Genomic DNA, 16,229 nt, shown 5'->3' on the forward strand with positions numbered 1-16,229 from the left:
GAGTAACATAGTATCAAACTTAGATGTTTCAGATCTAGAAAAGCATCTTAATTATTGATATTACCCAATTAAATAAAAGTTAGAAAGAGCAGAATTTTTCCAAGTTACTAAAATCACAAATAAAGCATTAACAATATAAGAGTAAATATTTTATTGCAGAAACATTTGAAATCTTTGTTAAAACAAGTTTAATATATAGCAACCACAAGAAAAAGCAAAAAATAGTATTTCCAATAACTTCATATGTGCAAAACATTTACTACACAAATCATATATGTATCCATATATAAACACAAAAGAAGTAAAAAAAAGTATATGCTCACAACAAAAGAGTAATGCTTCTGAGATCTCGCAATGTAGTCATTTTGGACTTTTACTACAATTGGGCCTGAAATTGAACCTCCTCCAAGACCAGTGGTAAGATTTCGAGGGCTTTCAACCTGGCAAACTATTCTGATGGGAGTAAAAATATTACTTCAATTTCACCTTATGACAGAATAAACAGCAAAAAATTCAGGTTATATATAAAAGAATAAAATATGAACATTAGCAATTATGTGGTATGACTCTTAGTAAAATAACAGAGATAATTCTAAATTTCAAAACCAATACTGTTCTTAAAGGATTTTTAAATATTAACGATAAATATGAAAATAAAAGTTTAAATTATGGAACACTGAGTGTAGTGTCGCTTCAGTTCCGTTAAGTTTCTAATGAAGTTTAGTTAAAGCGGAATGGCAACACCTTCTAGTCTCCGTGAAGAACGAAGTAAACAAACTCCGAGTTTTTGTCACGCGATGCTACGTGCATGTAAAATGTAAATAAATATTATGAATAAGAAGCTATAACATCGTAAGGAATAAAATATTGGTTCCATAGGAGTCAGAGAAGTGTTATTTTTCTATATTTGCACACCAGACACTTCACTGGTGTATCCCGGCGTGATCGAATTCTACAATGGCTGACGAAGACGAAACCGAAATTAAAGCAACAACTGCATCTGTCGCCAAGGTAAGCGTTAAAGTTCCTCCTTTTTGGAAGCCAGATCCTAAAATATGGTTTATTCAACTAGAAGCACAATTTAGAAATGCAAAAATTAGTGTAGATCAAACAAAATATGATTATGTTATAAGTTCCATTGAACCCGATATTTTGTCACAGGTATCTGATATTCTGCTAAGTCCACCACAAGATAATAAATATGAGGCAATTAAAAATAGACTAATTTCATTATATGCTGATTCAGAGACTCAAAAAACCCAAAAATTACTGAGTGAGTTAGAACTGGGTGACAAAAAGCCGTCTCAATTACTGTGTGAGATGCGTAATTTGGCTGGCGATAAAGTAACAGATACTTTCCTAAAAACATTGTGGCTACAACGTTTACCCGTTAATATGCGTAGCATTATATCTGTTAGTAGTGAAGATTTGTCAAAAGTGGCTACAATGGCCGATAAGATTTGGGAATTAAACCCTGTTACTCCCCAAATAGCTGCTGCATCATCCATAACGGTAAAAGTGGAAGTGATTGAAAGTTTACAAAAACAGGTTAGTGAACTTAGCTTACAAGTTTCTGCTTTAAGCAAGCAACGTCATAGTCGTCCCTATTGTCGTAACCGATCCAAATCACGAGATAGGAGTTACAGTGGTAACAGATCTAGTGATATTTGTTACTATCATAAAAAATTCGGTGATAAGTCATTTAAGTGCAAACAACCCTGCAACTACTCATCAACATCGCAGACAAATAGTCTGGAAAACCAGCTCCCCGTCTCTCATTGACGATGGAGGGACAAGGGGTGCAGCTGAGTCGTCTTTTCATCAGCAACAAAGAATCGGCTACCCAATTTTTAATAGATACTGGGGCAGAAATTTCTGTCATTCCTCCCTTGCCTGCAGATAAAAAAAACATCTCAAAATTAGGACTCTTTGCTGCAAGTGGTACGAAAATTAAAACATATGGCCAAAAATTACACAAGCTTGATCTTGGACTCAGACGATCATTCACATGGCCTTTTGTAATTGCGGACGTAAACAAACCGATAATAGGCATGGATTTTCTTGCAAATTTTAACCTTTTGGTAGATTCTAAAAATCGCAAGTTGATTGATGGTACTACATTCTTAACAACCAATGGAACTCATTGTTTTCAAAATAACAATAATAATATTCCGATTTTAAATGCCGTAAATGATCCATATAAACATATCATTAACGATTTTCCGGATTTGTTAAAACTCAATGTAGTTAATAATAAAGTTAAAAATCATAACATCGAACATTATATCGAAACCAGAGGTCCACCAGTTTTCGCTAAAGCCAGGAGACTATCAGCTGAGAAACTTAAAGCGGCTAAAAAGGAGTTTGAATTTATGCTCCAAATGGGTTTATGCAGACCATCCAAAAGTAATTGGTCGAGCCCACTACATCTCGCTATGAAGAAATCAGGTGATTGGAGACCTTGTGGAGACTATCGAGCGTTAAACAACGTCACGATTCCTGATAGATACCCTCTACCATTTTTAACAGATTGCAGTTCCATTTTAGCTGGAAAAAGAGTTTTCTCATCCATAGACCTCATTAGAGCGTACCAACAAATTCCAGTTCGCGAAGAAGATATACCAAAAACGGCCATTCTCACTCCCTTTGGCTTATTCGAGTTCCCATTCATGACGTTTGGCCTACGAAATGCGGCCCAAACGTTCCAACGTTTCATGAACAGTGTGTTGAATGGACTAGAATTCGTGTTTTGCTATTTGGATGACATTCTAATAGCCTCCCCAGATGAAGAAACTCACCAAAAACATCTACGAGCAGTCCTTGAGAGACTAAACGAATATGGCCTGTGTATTAATGCGGCAAAGTGTAAATTTGGTCAAGCGAAACTTGCATTCCTGGGATACGAAGTGTCAGCTGAAGGACTTAAACCTCTCTCAACTTAAGTTGATGCCATCAAAAATTTCCCAGAACCAAAGTCATTTACTAGTTTAAGGCGATTTTTGGGTATGGTGAATTTTTATCACAGATTCATACCAAATTGTGCAAAACTGCAACAACCTTTAACAACAATGCTCAGTGGTATTAAAAAGAACTGCAGAAAAGAAATAACCTGGACGGCAGAAACAAGAAACGCCTTCCAGATCTTAAAAGATGCACTTATTCATGCCACAAACTTAACTCACCCATCCGAAAAGGCTGAAATATCGCTAACAACTGATGCTTCCGATACTGCCATTGGAGCTGTTTTACATCAGATTGTGAATAATGAAAAACAACCTTTAAGTTTCTTTTCCCGAAATTTGACATCAGCACAACAAAAATATAGTGCCTACGATAGAGAACTCTTAGCCATCTATACAGCAGTAAAACATTTCAAATACATCTTAGAAGGGCGAACTTTTGCAATATACACGGATCACAAACCACTAACATTTGCCTTCCAACAAAATTTGGAAAAAGCTTCCCCACGACAAGCTCGACAACTGTCATATATTGGCCAGTTCTCAACCGATATCCGATTCATACAAGGGCATGAAAATACCGTCGCTGACGCTCTCTCTCGCATAGACACCATTTCTGTACCATCTGCAATAGACTTACAAACTATAGTAGACTGTCAAGAAGATGACGACTTGGAGATACTTAAAAACAACCCAAACTTAAAAATCCTACAGATCCCTATACCGGACAGCGACAAGAAAATTTACTGTGATACTTCTACAAATTATAATCGACCATACATCCCTGCACAGTTTCGGCAGAAAATATTTTCTTCAATCCATAATTTATCTCATCCTGGAATAAGATCCACAATAAAATTGATAACACGACATTTCATATGGCCCAATATGAATAAAGACTGCCAACTATGGACTAGAGCATGTTTATCTTGCCAAAGATCTAAAGTTCACAGACATACACATTCATCTTTGGGAGAATTCAAAGTACCTCCACACAGATTCCAGCATTTAAACGTAGATCTGGTGGGTCCGCTACCTCCTTGCAAAGGATTCAAATACCTTCTAACCATCATCGATCGTTATACACGATGGATCGAAGCGGTACCGTTAGAAGATCAATCAGCAGAATCTATTGCTAAAGCTTTGATTTATACTTGGTTTTCACGCTTTGGAATTCCGAATCGCATAACATCTGACCAAGGTCGGCAATTTGATAGCCAACTTTTTCAAGCTTTAGGAAAATATCTTGGTTTTCATACAAACACTACAACTGCGTACCATCCACAGGCAAATGGCCTGATCGAAAGACAACACTGAACTTTAAAAGCAAGTCTCAAATGTCATCTACTCGAATCAAAATCATGGCTGGAAGCATTGCCTTTCGTTCTATTAGGCATAAGATCTGCCATCAAGGAAGACTTAGGTTGCTCATCCACAGAACTTGTATACGGAACTCCTTTAGCATTACCTGGTGAATTCTTTTCAACAGTACCTCATATGAAACAGTCTGAATTTTCTCAAAACCTTCAGAAAATAATAAGAGCTATGAAGCCAAGTTCTACCACCACCCATGGAAATAGAACAGTCTTTGTTTCTAAACATCTTTCCAACTGCTCTCACGTATTCCTATACAACAACATTAATAGTTCGTCGCTACAGCCTGTCTATCTTGGACCGTATCCTGTAAGAGCAAGAAAGGATAAGTACTTCGATATTGAAATCCAAGGAAAAGTTAAAAGAGTTTCAATAGACAGACTAAAGCCATGTTTCCTAGTGCAAGATTCTGATATTCCTTTTCAAAACTCCCATTCCAAGAAAGCGGAACTTAGGGAAACACCTGCACTCAAGAACACTGAAGAAAATTCAGAAACTCATCATAAAACTAAGACTACTAGAACCGGCAGACATGTGAAGTTCCCCAGTCACTTTAAAGACTATCTTCCATAATCGCTGTCACTAGGAAGGGGGTGTGTAGTGTCGCTTCAGTTCCGTTAAGTTTCTAATGAAGTTTAGTTAAAGCGGAATGGCAACACCTTCTAGTCTCCGCGAAGAACGAAGTAAACAAACTCCGAGTTTTTGTCACGCGATGCTACGTGCATGTAAAATGTAAATAAATATTATGAATAAGAAGCTATAACATCGTAAGGAATAAAATATTGGTTCCATAGGAGTCAGAGAAGTGTTATTTTTCTATATTTGCACACCAGACACTTCACTGAGTACAGTAGTGCTCTCTGCTGATGGAGATATATGTATCTCTTAAAATTCTTTCAAATAATTTGATACAATTTTGGCATTAATATAATTTACATAGTCTTCCTTTTAAATAATCACTGTAATTTAAATAGTCTTCCATTAAAATAATCCCTGCAATTTACATAGACTTCCAGTAAAATAATCACTGTAATCTACATAGTCTTCCATTTAAATAATCACAGTTATGGAATTTTTCAGTTTTCTGTATTAATAAAATATGTGTTTGGTCTGAAACATGAATTTTATAATCCTACATCAAAATTTAATTCTTGATTAATTTACACAAAATGCAGTTTAAGAGAAAGGAGCTGAGGACTTGAATATGGAAACTTACACAATATGCAATGATACCAGTTAGCACAGAAGCAGCTGTTAGGAAAATTATGAGCATGCATGCGTGCCTCTACAGGTAGGTCCTTCATGTTACTGAAAAGGGAGTAGCCCATGGCCCATGCCGTTCAAACCATGAATGAATACAAGAATTCAAAAATGGACAATCAAAAGTACAAAGTGCAGTTTTTATGGTAAATGGAGCAGTAGGTACTTAAATCTAGTGAAGAATGACAAAAGAATGATACTGCATGGAATGATTCACAAAGGACACATGTTGGCGGCAGACAATGAGTAATAATATGAAGCTTTATGCACATTATGAATGCTACACAAAAATGGATGACATAGTCATGAAAAGCAGCATGTAGCAAAAGACCACACTGCTGAAATGGCTGACATGAGCCCTCTATGTCATTATACAAACAAATCAAATTACAGTTCTGGTTTGATTTATTAAGCTCCAGACAGACAAACCACAATTCCTGTGTTCCACGCTAGCTGATAAATGTGGCCTTTAGAATGGAAAACAATGTCTTACCACCACAGCGCATTCTCATATCATCTATTAAAAGTGCATCACTACAAACTCCGATATGAACTGCTTTTCAGAAGCTCTGCTTCCTGAGCAGGCTTGTCAATGCAGTGAGTTCAGCTCACAGATATGTCCTCAATTTATCAGAAGTCAAACTAAAGTAAGTGGTGCAACAGCCCTAGTGGGCCACGACCTGCAGTGCCCTTTTCTGCTTTCTTGACCTTTGGGCCCCGGACTGCAATCAGAAGTCAACTCACATACATAATCTTGGTGTAACAGCACTCATATATCTTGGTTTAACAGCACTCTCATATTATCTTACTGTGCATGAACCTTGAACATTATACAACAATATTGTTATAATGGCAAACTGGAGAACAAAATACTTCCACTCATGGAGGACAAATGACAAACTACATCACACACACCAAGGTGCTCCTTTAGCCACACTCCACTATGAAATAATGAGCCCAAATGCAACATCCCCCCCACAAACTGGAGCCACAGTCACAACTCATCAATATAACAATCAATCATATCTGTTAGACATGACAGTAAATGTACACCATTTTGTCCATTCATCAACTCATTTCTACCTAAATAATCTCACAAAAATTTAAACATAACCAAACAAGTTTATTCAAAAAAAAAAAAAAAAAAAGTTTTACAGCTGTTGCCACTCAAAGCAAAACAAAAAAGGAAATTAATATTACACTGGTTGAATGTAGATGAACAATGCTAGACTTTAAATACTCCCACATTTCGATAACATATTTTTATCAAAACAAATTTTTAATTAATCTAAAATATAACCTAAAATTCCATTTTGAAGTTCACTTAAAAGTCTATTTTAAAGTTCAAAGTCCTTGAATTTAGAAGGCACTCTTATAGCTCAACCACTTATAGTAACTTTCTCTTTCCATATCTCTTGAAGACTCATAGGGATATATTCTTGTTCAATATCTACCTTTTGAGGACTTCCTTCAGATTCTGGTTGTATTTCCAATGGATATAAGCATTAAATTGCTCTTAGAATCTCTCCATTCACTGTCTTAACTTTAACCAGTCTGACATTATTGTCTTTACCAGGATGCAATTTTTCTATTCGTCCCAAAGGCCAAAATGCTCGCTTCTTATCTTCGTTTTCAATTAAAACTATGTCCCCAACTTTTAATTCATATGATGACTTCTTATTTGTTCACTTGAGCATGAGATTTCCTAGATATTCTACTCTAAACCATTTTCTCAACTCTTCCCAAAGTCTTTGCTGGTACCGTAACCTTCAAGTTAAATTTATCTTGTCTATATGGTCAAGATCTGGTACACCAACTTCTGTAATTTCTTGCAGGAACACTGCAGGAGTAATTGGTTTTAACTCATCTGAATCTTCGGATACATAAGTTAATAGTCTCGAATTAACTATAGCTTCACATTCACAAAGTAAGCTAAGCATCTCTTCGTAAGTTAGTGAAGCATTCTTCAAGACTCTTCTTAGCATTTTCTTAACGATTTGGATCAAACGTTCCCAGAAACCACCCCACCAGCAAGCTGAGGGTGGATTAAACTTCCATGTAATTCTTCTATTAGCTGATTCATCTTCAATAATTTTAAAATCAACAGCATTAAAAAGATTATTTGCTCCTGTGAAGTTCGTCCCATTATCACTATATATTACTTGAGGACGTCCACATCTGGCAATAAATTTTCGTTACCTAAGAGAAAGCAATTCGTAGATAGAGAAGTTAGCAGTTCCAGATGAATAGCTCTGAATACAGCACATGTATACAGAGCAAACCAAGCTTTTGTTCCACCTTTAAGAATAAGAGGGCCTGCTAAGTCTATTCCAACAACTTCAAAAATGGATGCTTCTCTAATTCTGTCTTCTGGAAGTGTCACAGAAACTGTTCTTATTGCTTTTGTACTGTGTCTTCTACAAACAATGCATTTAGAAATAGCTGCTCTTGTGGTAATGGCGATAAGGAGCGCGCCTTGCGCCCTCCGATAAGTGTGGGAACCCTAGAGGAGAAGTTTTTTACGAGTAGCGAGCAGAGCGAAACAGGCAGGCTGTCGGGCAGTGTGCGCGAAGTTCCGAAATAAAGCTTAATTTTTATTGTGCACTATGTCTCATTAATATTTATATCAATGCAGTAGAAACATAAATCTGTGATATGGAATTCGAGGATTGGTGGTAAAAACATATAGGAAACAACCATAATGGTAACCCGGACTGTGTTAAATTGTATGAACAGTTCTCAAGCACTTTCGGTTTTGAGTACAAGCCATCACTCAAGATCTCCAAACCAGAAGTAATGGATTACATCGGTTTTCGTCCTCCGGATCACAGATCAGTAGTAATTATAGATCATTTTATAATTCTGCTTTCTACTATCATTTAATTTCATTTCCTATAGTTAAATTTTTGCTTTTATTTTTGCTTAAAAACCTTGCACAATGTCTGATGTTTATGCCGTCCAAATTCCGGTTTATAACCGATCAGACCCATCTTTATGGTTTATTATGTGTGAAAGTACCTTTGCTCTTGCCACCCCCAAACCTATCACAGAATCCATTACTAAATATAATTATGCAGTTGCTCATCTTCCTCCAGATATTGCATCAATAGTACGGGATTTACTTATGAAACCAGACCCTATTGATCCATATACAAAGCTAAAACTGAGTTAATAAATCGTTCAGGAGAATCTTCTCAGCAAGAAATTCGCCAATTATTATCTGGAGAAGAATTAGGTTCTCGAAAACCTTCCGATTTGCTTAGAAATATGAAGCGTCGAGCAGAATCTTTAAATGTTCCTGATAACTTAATGTTAGAATTATTCCTTCAACGTTTGCCTTTGACTGTTCAGTCTATTTTGGCAGCGGTTTCCAATTTAACTGTAGATAAAGCTGCAGAAATTGCCGACAGAATTTTAGAAGTAAATCCAACCCCAGAGACTTGTGCCGTTTCTCGCACAGTCGATCAGTCTCTTGAGGATAAATTATTTAAACAAATAGAAAAATGAAACAAACGTATTGATCGCATTTCTCTTTCTCGTGGTTGCTCGCCAAATCGCGGAGATCGCAATAAGGAAAGAAGCAATTCCAAAAGGACAGATTATTCTGTTTGCTGGTATCATAGACGTTTTGGGAAAAAGTGTAGAGATGACAAATGTACAAAACCTTGTTCGTGGCAGGGAAACAAAACCAGCAAAGAATAGAGGCGACTTATTCTTTGCCTCAAGTTTCACGTCGCCTGTTCGTTCGTGACCGTAGAACAAACCTTTCATTCTTGGTCGATACCGGCTCTGACGTGTCCTTACTTCCAGCAAATAATTCTCAAAAACGGAATTCGTCTCAACAAACACTTTTCGCTGCTAATTCTTCTACTATTCATGTTTATGGTCAGAAAACACTTTCTTTGGATTTCAAATTAAGACGACAGTTTACATGGGCTTTTCTTATAGCAAATGTTAGTACACCCATTCTTGGAGCAGATTTTCTCCATTTGTTTGAATTGGTGCCTGATCTCAGAAACAAATGTCTCAAAGATTTAAAAACGCATTTTAAAACCGTCGGTTGTGTGAAAAATGCAAGCATTTATTCAGTAAAAACTGTATTTAGTGATAGACCATATCACAAAATTTTAAAAGAATTTCCTTCAGTTACTAGATTACCAGATCCTAACCAACCTGTTAAACACAACACTGTTCATTATATCATAACTAAAGGTCCACATGTGGTTGCAAAACCTCGTCGGTTAGCTCCAGATCGCTTAAAAATAGCAAAACAAGAATTTCAAACTATGATGCAATTGGGGCATTTGAGACCTTCGAGCAGCCATTATGCATACCCACTTCACATGGTTCCAAAAAAGGGAAGTCTGGAATGGAGACCTGTAGGAGATTATCAAGCATTGAACGCTCAAACAATAAAAGACAAATACCCTATTCCATGCTTAGCCGATTTTACTGCTGCATTGCACGGTACTAAAATTTTTAGTCATGTCGACCTGATTAAGGCATACCATCAAATACCAATTAACCCAGCCGACATCCACAAAACCGCCATATGCACACCATTCGGTTTATTCAAAGTACCCGTATGCAATTCGGCTTATGCAATGCATCCGCGACTTTTCAACGTTTTATAGATGAAGTCACGTGGGATTTAGAAGGTGTTTACGCTTTCGTCGATGACTTGCTCATAGCCTCTAAAGATTCTGAGGAACATTGCAGGCATTTGAAAGCTTTATTTTCCAAACTTCAGGAATATGGACTTTGCATAAATGTTTCAAAATGCACCTTTTGTCAAACGTCTATTGATTTCTTAGGTTTTCACCTTAGTGAAAACGGAATTGAACCTCTTCCTGACAAAGTCAAATGTATTTTAGATTTTCCTCAACCTACCACTCTCACTCAGCTTCGCCGATTTTTAGGCATGTTTAACTTTTATAGATGTTTCATACCTAAAGCAGCACATATTCTTTCTCCTTTAATAAAATTGTTAGAAGGCTATATTAATAAAAAGAAACCTTGTTCTCGTGTTCAGGATTCATCCCCACAATTAAATTGGAACGAGAATGCTGAACAAGCCTTTATTGCTGCCAAAAATGCCATTGCTCAGGCTACCCTTTTGAGACACCCTATTCCCGGAGCCCAGCTAAGCATCTCGGTAGATGCCTCAGACGTCGCAATAGGCGGCACACTTATGCAGTTGTCTCAACAAACATGGGAACCTATAGCATTTTTCTCTATGAAGCTCAATAAAAGTCAACAGAAATGGTCCGCGTATGATAGGGAATTATTTTCAATTTATTCTGCAATTAAGAAATTTCGACACATGTTAGAGGGCAGAAATTTTATAATTTATACGGATCAAAAACCGTTAATATACGCTTTTAAACAGAACCCTCATAAATGTTCACCTCGACAATTGCGCCATTTAGATTTTATTTCTCAGTACTCTACTGATATTAGGCATGTGCAAGGTTCAAGAAACGTCGTTGCTGACGCTCTTTCAAGAATCGAAATTGATTCCATAACAAAATCTCCATTTTTGGATTTTAAAAAATTTTCGGAAGCTCAACAGCATGATCCGGAGGTACAAGACCTTCTCAACAAGACCTCAGGAATTGCAGCTACAACACATCATCTTTGAAACTGGAATTTAAACCGTGCCAGTATTCTGATGGTAATATTCTTTGTGACACGTCAACAGACATTCCTCATCCATTTGTTCCGAATTCCTTTCGCAGACTCACCTTTAATCATCTGCATAATCTGTCACATCCAGGAATTGCAGCTACTACGAAGCTTATTTGTTCTCGTTATGTATGGCCCGATATGAAACGTCATATCAAAAATTGGGTGAAATCCTGTGAATCTTGCCAAAAATCGAAAATTACTAGGCATACTAAAGCACCACTGGGCACATTCTCTCTTCCTGATGCACGTTTTTCAGAAATCCATATGGATATCGTCGGACCGTTACCTCCATCAGAAGGCAATGTGTACCTTTTAACTCTAATAGATAGATTCTCCAGATGGCCTGAAGCCATTCCCATCCCGGATATGAAAACGGAAACCATTTGCAGAGCCATCAACTGTTGGATATCTCGTTTTGGCTGCCCATCGATCATAACAACAGACCAAGGTTCTCAAATGAGATCCGCACTTTTTGCAGAATTCACGCGCATTTTGGGTACGAACAGAATCACAACAACAGCTTATCATCCAATGTCCAACGGCATTGTTGAACGATTTCATCGACATTTAAAAATCTTCTCTCAAGGCTCACGAGACCAATAACTGGACTGAAACACTACCAGTTGTTATGCTTGGTATTCGGACAGCTGTAAAGGAAGATCTACAGTCATCTTTTGCTGAACTGGTGTACGGCACAACTCTCAAGTTGCCTAGTGATATGATAATGTGATCTAAGATATCTCTGTATGACACACAACTTATCACGAATCTTCAGCATAGAATGCAACAATTGAATCCAATAGCAACATCTGCACATTGCCAAGAAAAATGTTACGTAAGTGCTACCTTAAAGTCGTGTACACATGTATACTTACGTGTCGATCGAGTAAAGCCACCTCTGTGCCAACCATATACAGGTCCGCATAAAGTCCTTTCTAGAACGGACAAAACTTTCACAATTGATATTAACGGTCTGAAATCTACTGTGTCCGTAGACCGTGTGAAACCAGCCTATTTGCTTTCGGACTCTAATTTGCCTGAACTGAAAACAAATAAAGACTTAAAGACAGTTCAGCAGAATAAATCTGCAAACGAACTCTCTTAGACACAAACTGTCACCAGATCTGGAAGACATGTTCACTTCCCTAAGAAACTTGCTTCTTACATAACAATTGAAAACATTTTTTTTAAAATTCATATCTTCACATATTTCTTGTTATTTCATGTTTATTATATGTGTCAATACCTTGTTATATATTGAATTGCATTTTGATCTTTTCTAAATTTATATTCTAATTTTGTAATCATGTAAAAAATACCCGACAGTACATACCCTCTGAGATAATTTCATAACCTATGTCGTTCCTTTGAATAGCCATTAAAGGAACTGGGGGGAAACTCTGTGGTGATGGCGACAAGGAGCGCGCCTTGCGCCCTCCGATAAGTGTTGCAACCCTAGAGAAGAAGATTTTTACGAGTAGCGAGCAGAGCGAAACAGGCAGGCTGTCGGGCAGTGTGCGCGAAGTTCTGAAATAAAGCTTAATTTTTATTGTGCACTATGTCTCATTAATATTTATATCAATGCAGTAGGAACATAAATCTGTGATATGGAATTCGAGGTTTGGTGGTAAAAACATATAGGAAATCACCATACTCTCACTGCTTTCCTACTATTTATAATCCAAAATTTCTCTCGATTGGCTAAGAGCATATGAAGTCAATCATGATGTATGCTCTTAATAATTGTTATTATCAATAAAAAAATCTGAAAAGTTTCCAAATTTTCAATTGCGCGTCCAATGGGACCTTTTTTTTAATGTTTTGTGTGTTACCTTTATTTATTAAATATCCTCTTATTCACACTTAAACCATAAAATTCGTACTCATCCGGTGTAATACATTGTTCATACAGTTATCTAACTTTCGTAATATAAGTGTTCATTTCAATATAGTAAATATGCCAACCTAACACATGAAACGAATAACAATGTTGCATAATGTCTATATATTTCTGTAGTGCAAAAATATTTCTTCCACATTGATTGTCATCACTTAAATGTATCACATTTGACTTATTTATACACCAACTGTAGTACTCATTTAATGCATTGCCAAATCCATATATGTGTATACATACAATATAATTTCATTTATACATAGAATTGATTTATGTTATAAGAATGTTCATATGTAATATTATGCTATTCAAAATATCTTGTAACAAAAGAAAATAATATGTACTGAATAACAGGCCTTGTATGCCAATGTAACTGATTTCTGCAGAAATGATGTTCAATTCCGTATGGCCAGAACTAGGATGGATGTCATCTTTGCGATGCATAGTTCAACAGCAATATGGCAAAATAATTTTAAAATGAGCATATCTTTAGAATTTCTGATACACAGTTCTGTGCAGTGGAGATAAAAATGTTTTTTCCCTGCGTAGAGTGTTGCAATTTCTTGCTTTTAAATCGCTGAGTTTGTTATTACTTATTATTATATTATTATTACTACTTATTATTATTACTTATCTTATTACCTTTCATATCTTTGATGATATTATATTATTACCACTCATTTGTCTTAAAGCCATTTTTGAAGATAATGTCAATCTCTGGTAATACGATATGGTAATAATATCTGGTGATAAGATAATATCATCAAAGATACGAAAAGAGGAATACGAGCAGAAAACGAATCAAGAACAAGCCGTTTAATTGTTGGCATAATTTCCCCCCCCCCAATGGCAGATTGTGAACAATTACAAATGTAACCCAGTCCATTAATCTATACAAGGCCATATGTGGTGGTCTCTTTATTATAGAGGCACCTAATAGGTAGGCCAACATTGCCTTTCCTATGAAGGGACAGACAGTTACAACCATGCCTTCTCCGGGATTCGAACCCAGGCTCTTCGGCATTGCAGTCAGCTTCCCTGACCACTATACCGACTGGGCTGCTTGGCATAACAAATAGATCGCCCTATACAGTCTCCGGCGAGTCTTATTCTGACTTATTGAATTTCTTCAGTTCCCACTAGCAAGGTCCGTAAATTGAAAAGGTTTGCATTTTGGAAACAGAGACATAGAGTGCATGCCTCAAGTGTTAATGTCTGGGACGTCACAGGGAGACCAGATCCAGGGAAAATATAAAGCTATTGTTTTGGAATGCTGAACAAAATAAAGACACTGTAATGAGGTTCTCTGTTTCCTGCGAGTGAGAATCTTTTTTCAAGGTTAGTAAATTTAAACATAGAGCATAAAAATGAAATTGACAATTTAAAGAAAATGTTAAAATCTGCCTATGATACAGTTTGCTTCCCGGGAAAATAATTAGTGCATTTGAAAAAAGAAAAGACACAGTTGAGAAGTTTAGAAGGATGACAGATGCCATTCTTTTTGACGTGATTTCAAAATTCCATCAAATTTGGTATAAATTAATGAGTGATATGAGTGGATCTAACTGCACACAATGAAAAACATCACAAATAAACAAAAATCAATCATGGTGTAAGCATTCAATTACCAATAAAAATATTTATTTTTTTGCAGATGCACTACATCTTCTGAAATTTATTCACAGTTGGCTTTTAGATACTGGTTTTGTCTTAAGCGGAATTCCATTGTAAATAGAACTCCACTTTTAGAATTACATCAAATTCATGCTGATGAATATAAAGTTTGCTGCAAATAGACAGACACTCGCATATTATGTGAAAAATCTCAGTGACAAAATATACGTCTAGCAGCTCAGTTGTTTTCAGAAACAATTGCAGCTGCATTAGAAAGATACAAGCCTGGGTCCGATCCTAAATTATATTGCAATTGAGCAAATTTTAGCAAATCAAACAAAGAAGCAAATAATTGGTTTAATATTTTTTATAGTTATATTCCTAAAGTGTTCGAGTTTCCTTGTAAATGTGCTTATGGAAAGTATATAACAACTTAGGGCGCAGCAATAGATAATTTTTGCAAAACTCTGAAAAACATGCACTGGGGGAAAAAAAAATCACTGCAGGTATTTCAAAGAAGTGTTCTAACTTCTAGAACAGCTTTAAAAAGTCTCTTGCATTATGTGAAAGAAAAATATAACTACTCATACATTCTAACGCATTATTTAAATCAAGATGCTCTAAAAAATACATTTTCACAGGAGCAGAGGAGGACTAGATGATCATCCTACTCCTCTTAGTGCTTTATACCATTTACGTATGGTGATATTAGAAAAGAATGGTTTTATTGGAATTCAAGAAAACACAAATATGAAAGATTAGAAGATGATTATTTAATTTCAAAAGTTTTGTGGCATGTTGGTGTAAAAGCTGTCATCGGAAATGATGACAAAATGTCATTTTCATATTCAGAAAATAGCGATACTGAAAAAATCGATTGCCCATCTAAAAATTCCAAATTAAAATTGGACATGACTATCGCAGAATATGATGGTTTAAGTTATATTGCACAATGGATAGCAAAAAAGCATAATATTGAGTATCCTACTCTTCAGTAATTTTTGTATAAACTAAAAGAATATCCAAATTGTGTTTCATTGTGGATAAAGCATATACCTCATAAAGGACTAATTCAACCATCTGAAGAGGGGAAAACGCAAGTTAATAAAATGCAAGAACAATTTTTAATTTTCAACGGTTCCACTTTAAGAAAGGGAGAAAATAATAATAAAGGAGTTTGTCAAAACTTCCACAGCAGTTTTCCCGACATTGATGAAAAATTACTTAAATATTTGCTAGAATTTGAACTTTCACACAATTAAGGAATTTGAATGAAAAATTAGTTAATCAAAAATATTCAAAAGTTAAAAAAAAAATACTAAATTTAGTCGATAAAAATTAAGATATAATGCAGAAAAGAAGAAATAAATTGAAGAAAACAATTTCTTAATATCACAAAATAACTGCTTTAATTGAATGAAAATCAAGCTATCTTT

General features: G+C 35.9%; 1 protein-coding gene across 7 annotated transcripts in view; it reads right to left on the reverse strand.

Moving 5' to 3' along the window:
- LOC118186067 (plexin-A2-like) overlaps window positions 1–16,229 on the reverse strand; it is a 1,141,010-nt gene that overhangs the window by 63,198 nt on the left and 1,061,583 nt on the right. For all 7 annotated transcript variants that reach the window (XM_085809149.1, XM_085809147.1, XM_085809148.1 and 4 more), the window contains one exon: window positions 324–453. In XM_085809149.1, the coding sequence (XP_085665275.1) occupies window positions 324–453 (130 nt within the window). The remainder of the gene's footprint in view (window positions 1–323; window positions 454–16,229) is intronic.

The sequence above is a fragment of the Stegodyphus dumicola genome, chromosome X2, assembly GCF_044657685.1.
Source record: "Stegodyphus dumicola isolate Sdum_Otavi_A_Nest chromosome X2, ASM4465768v1".
NCBI lineage: Eukaryota > Metazoa > Arthropoda > Arachnida > Araneae > Eresidae > Stegodyphus > Stegodyphus dumicola.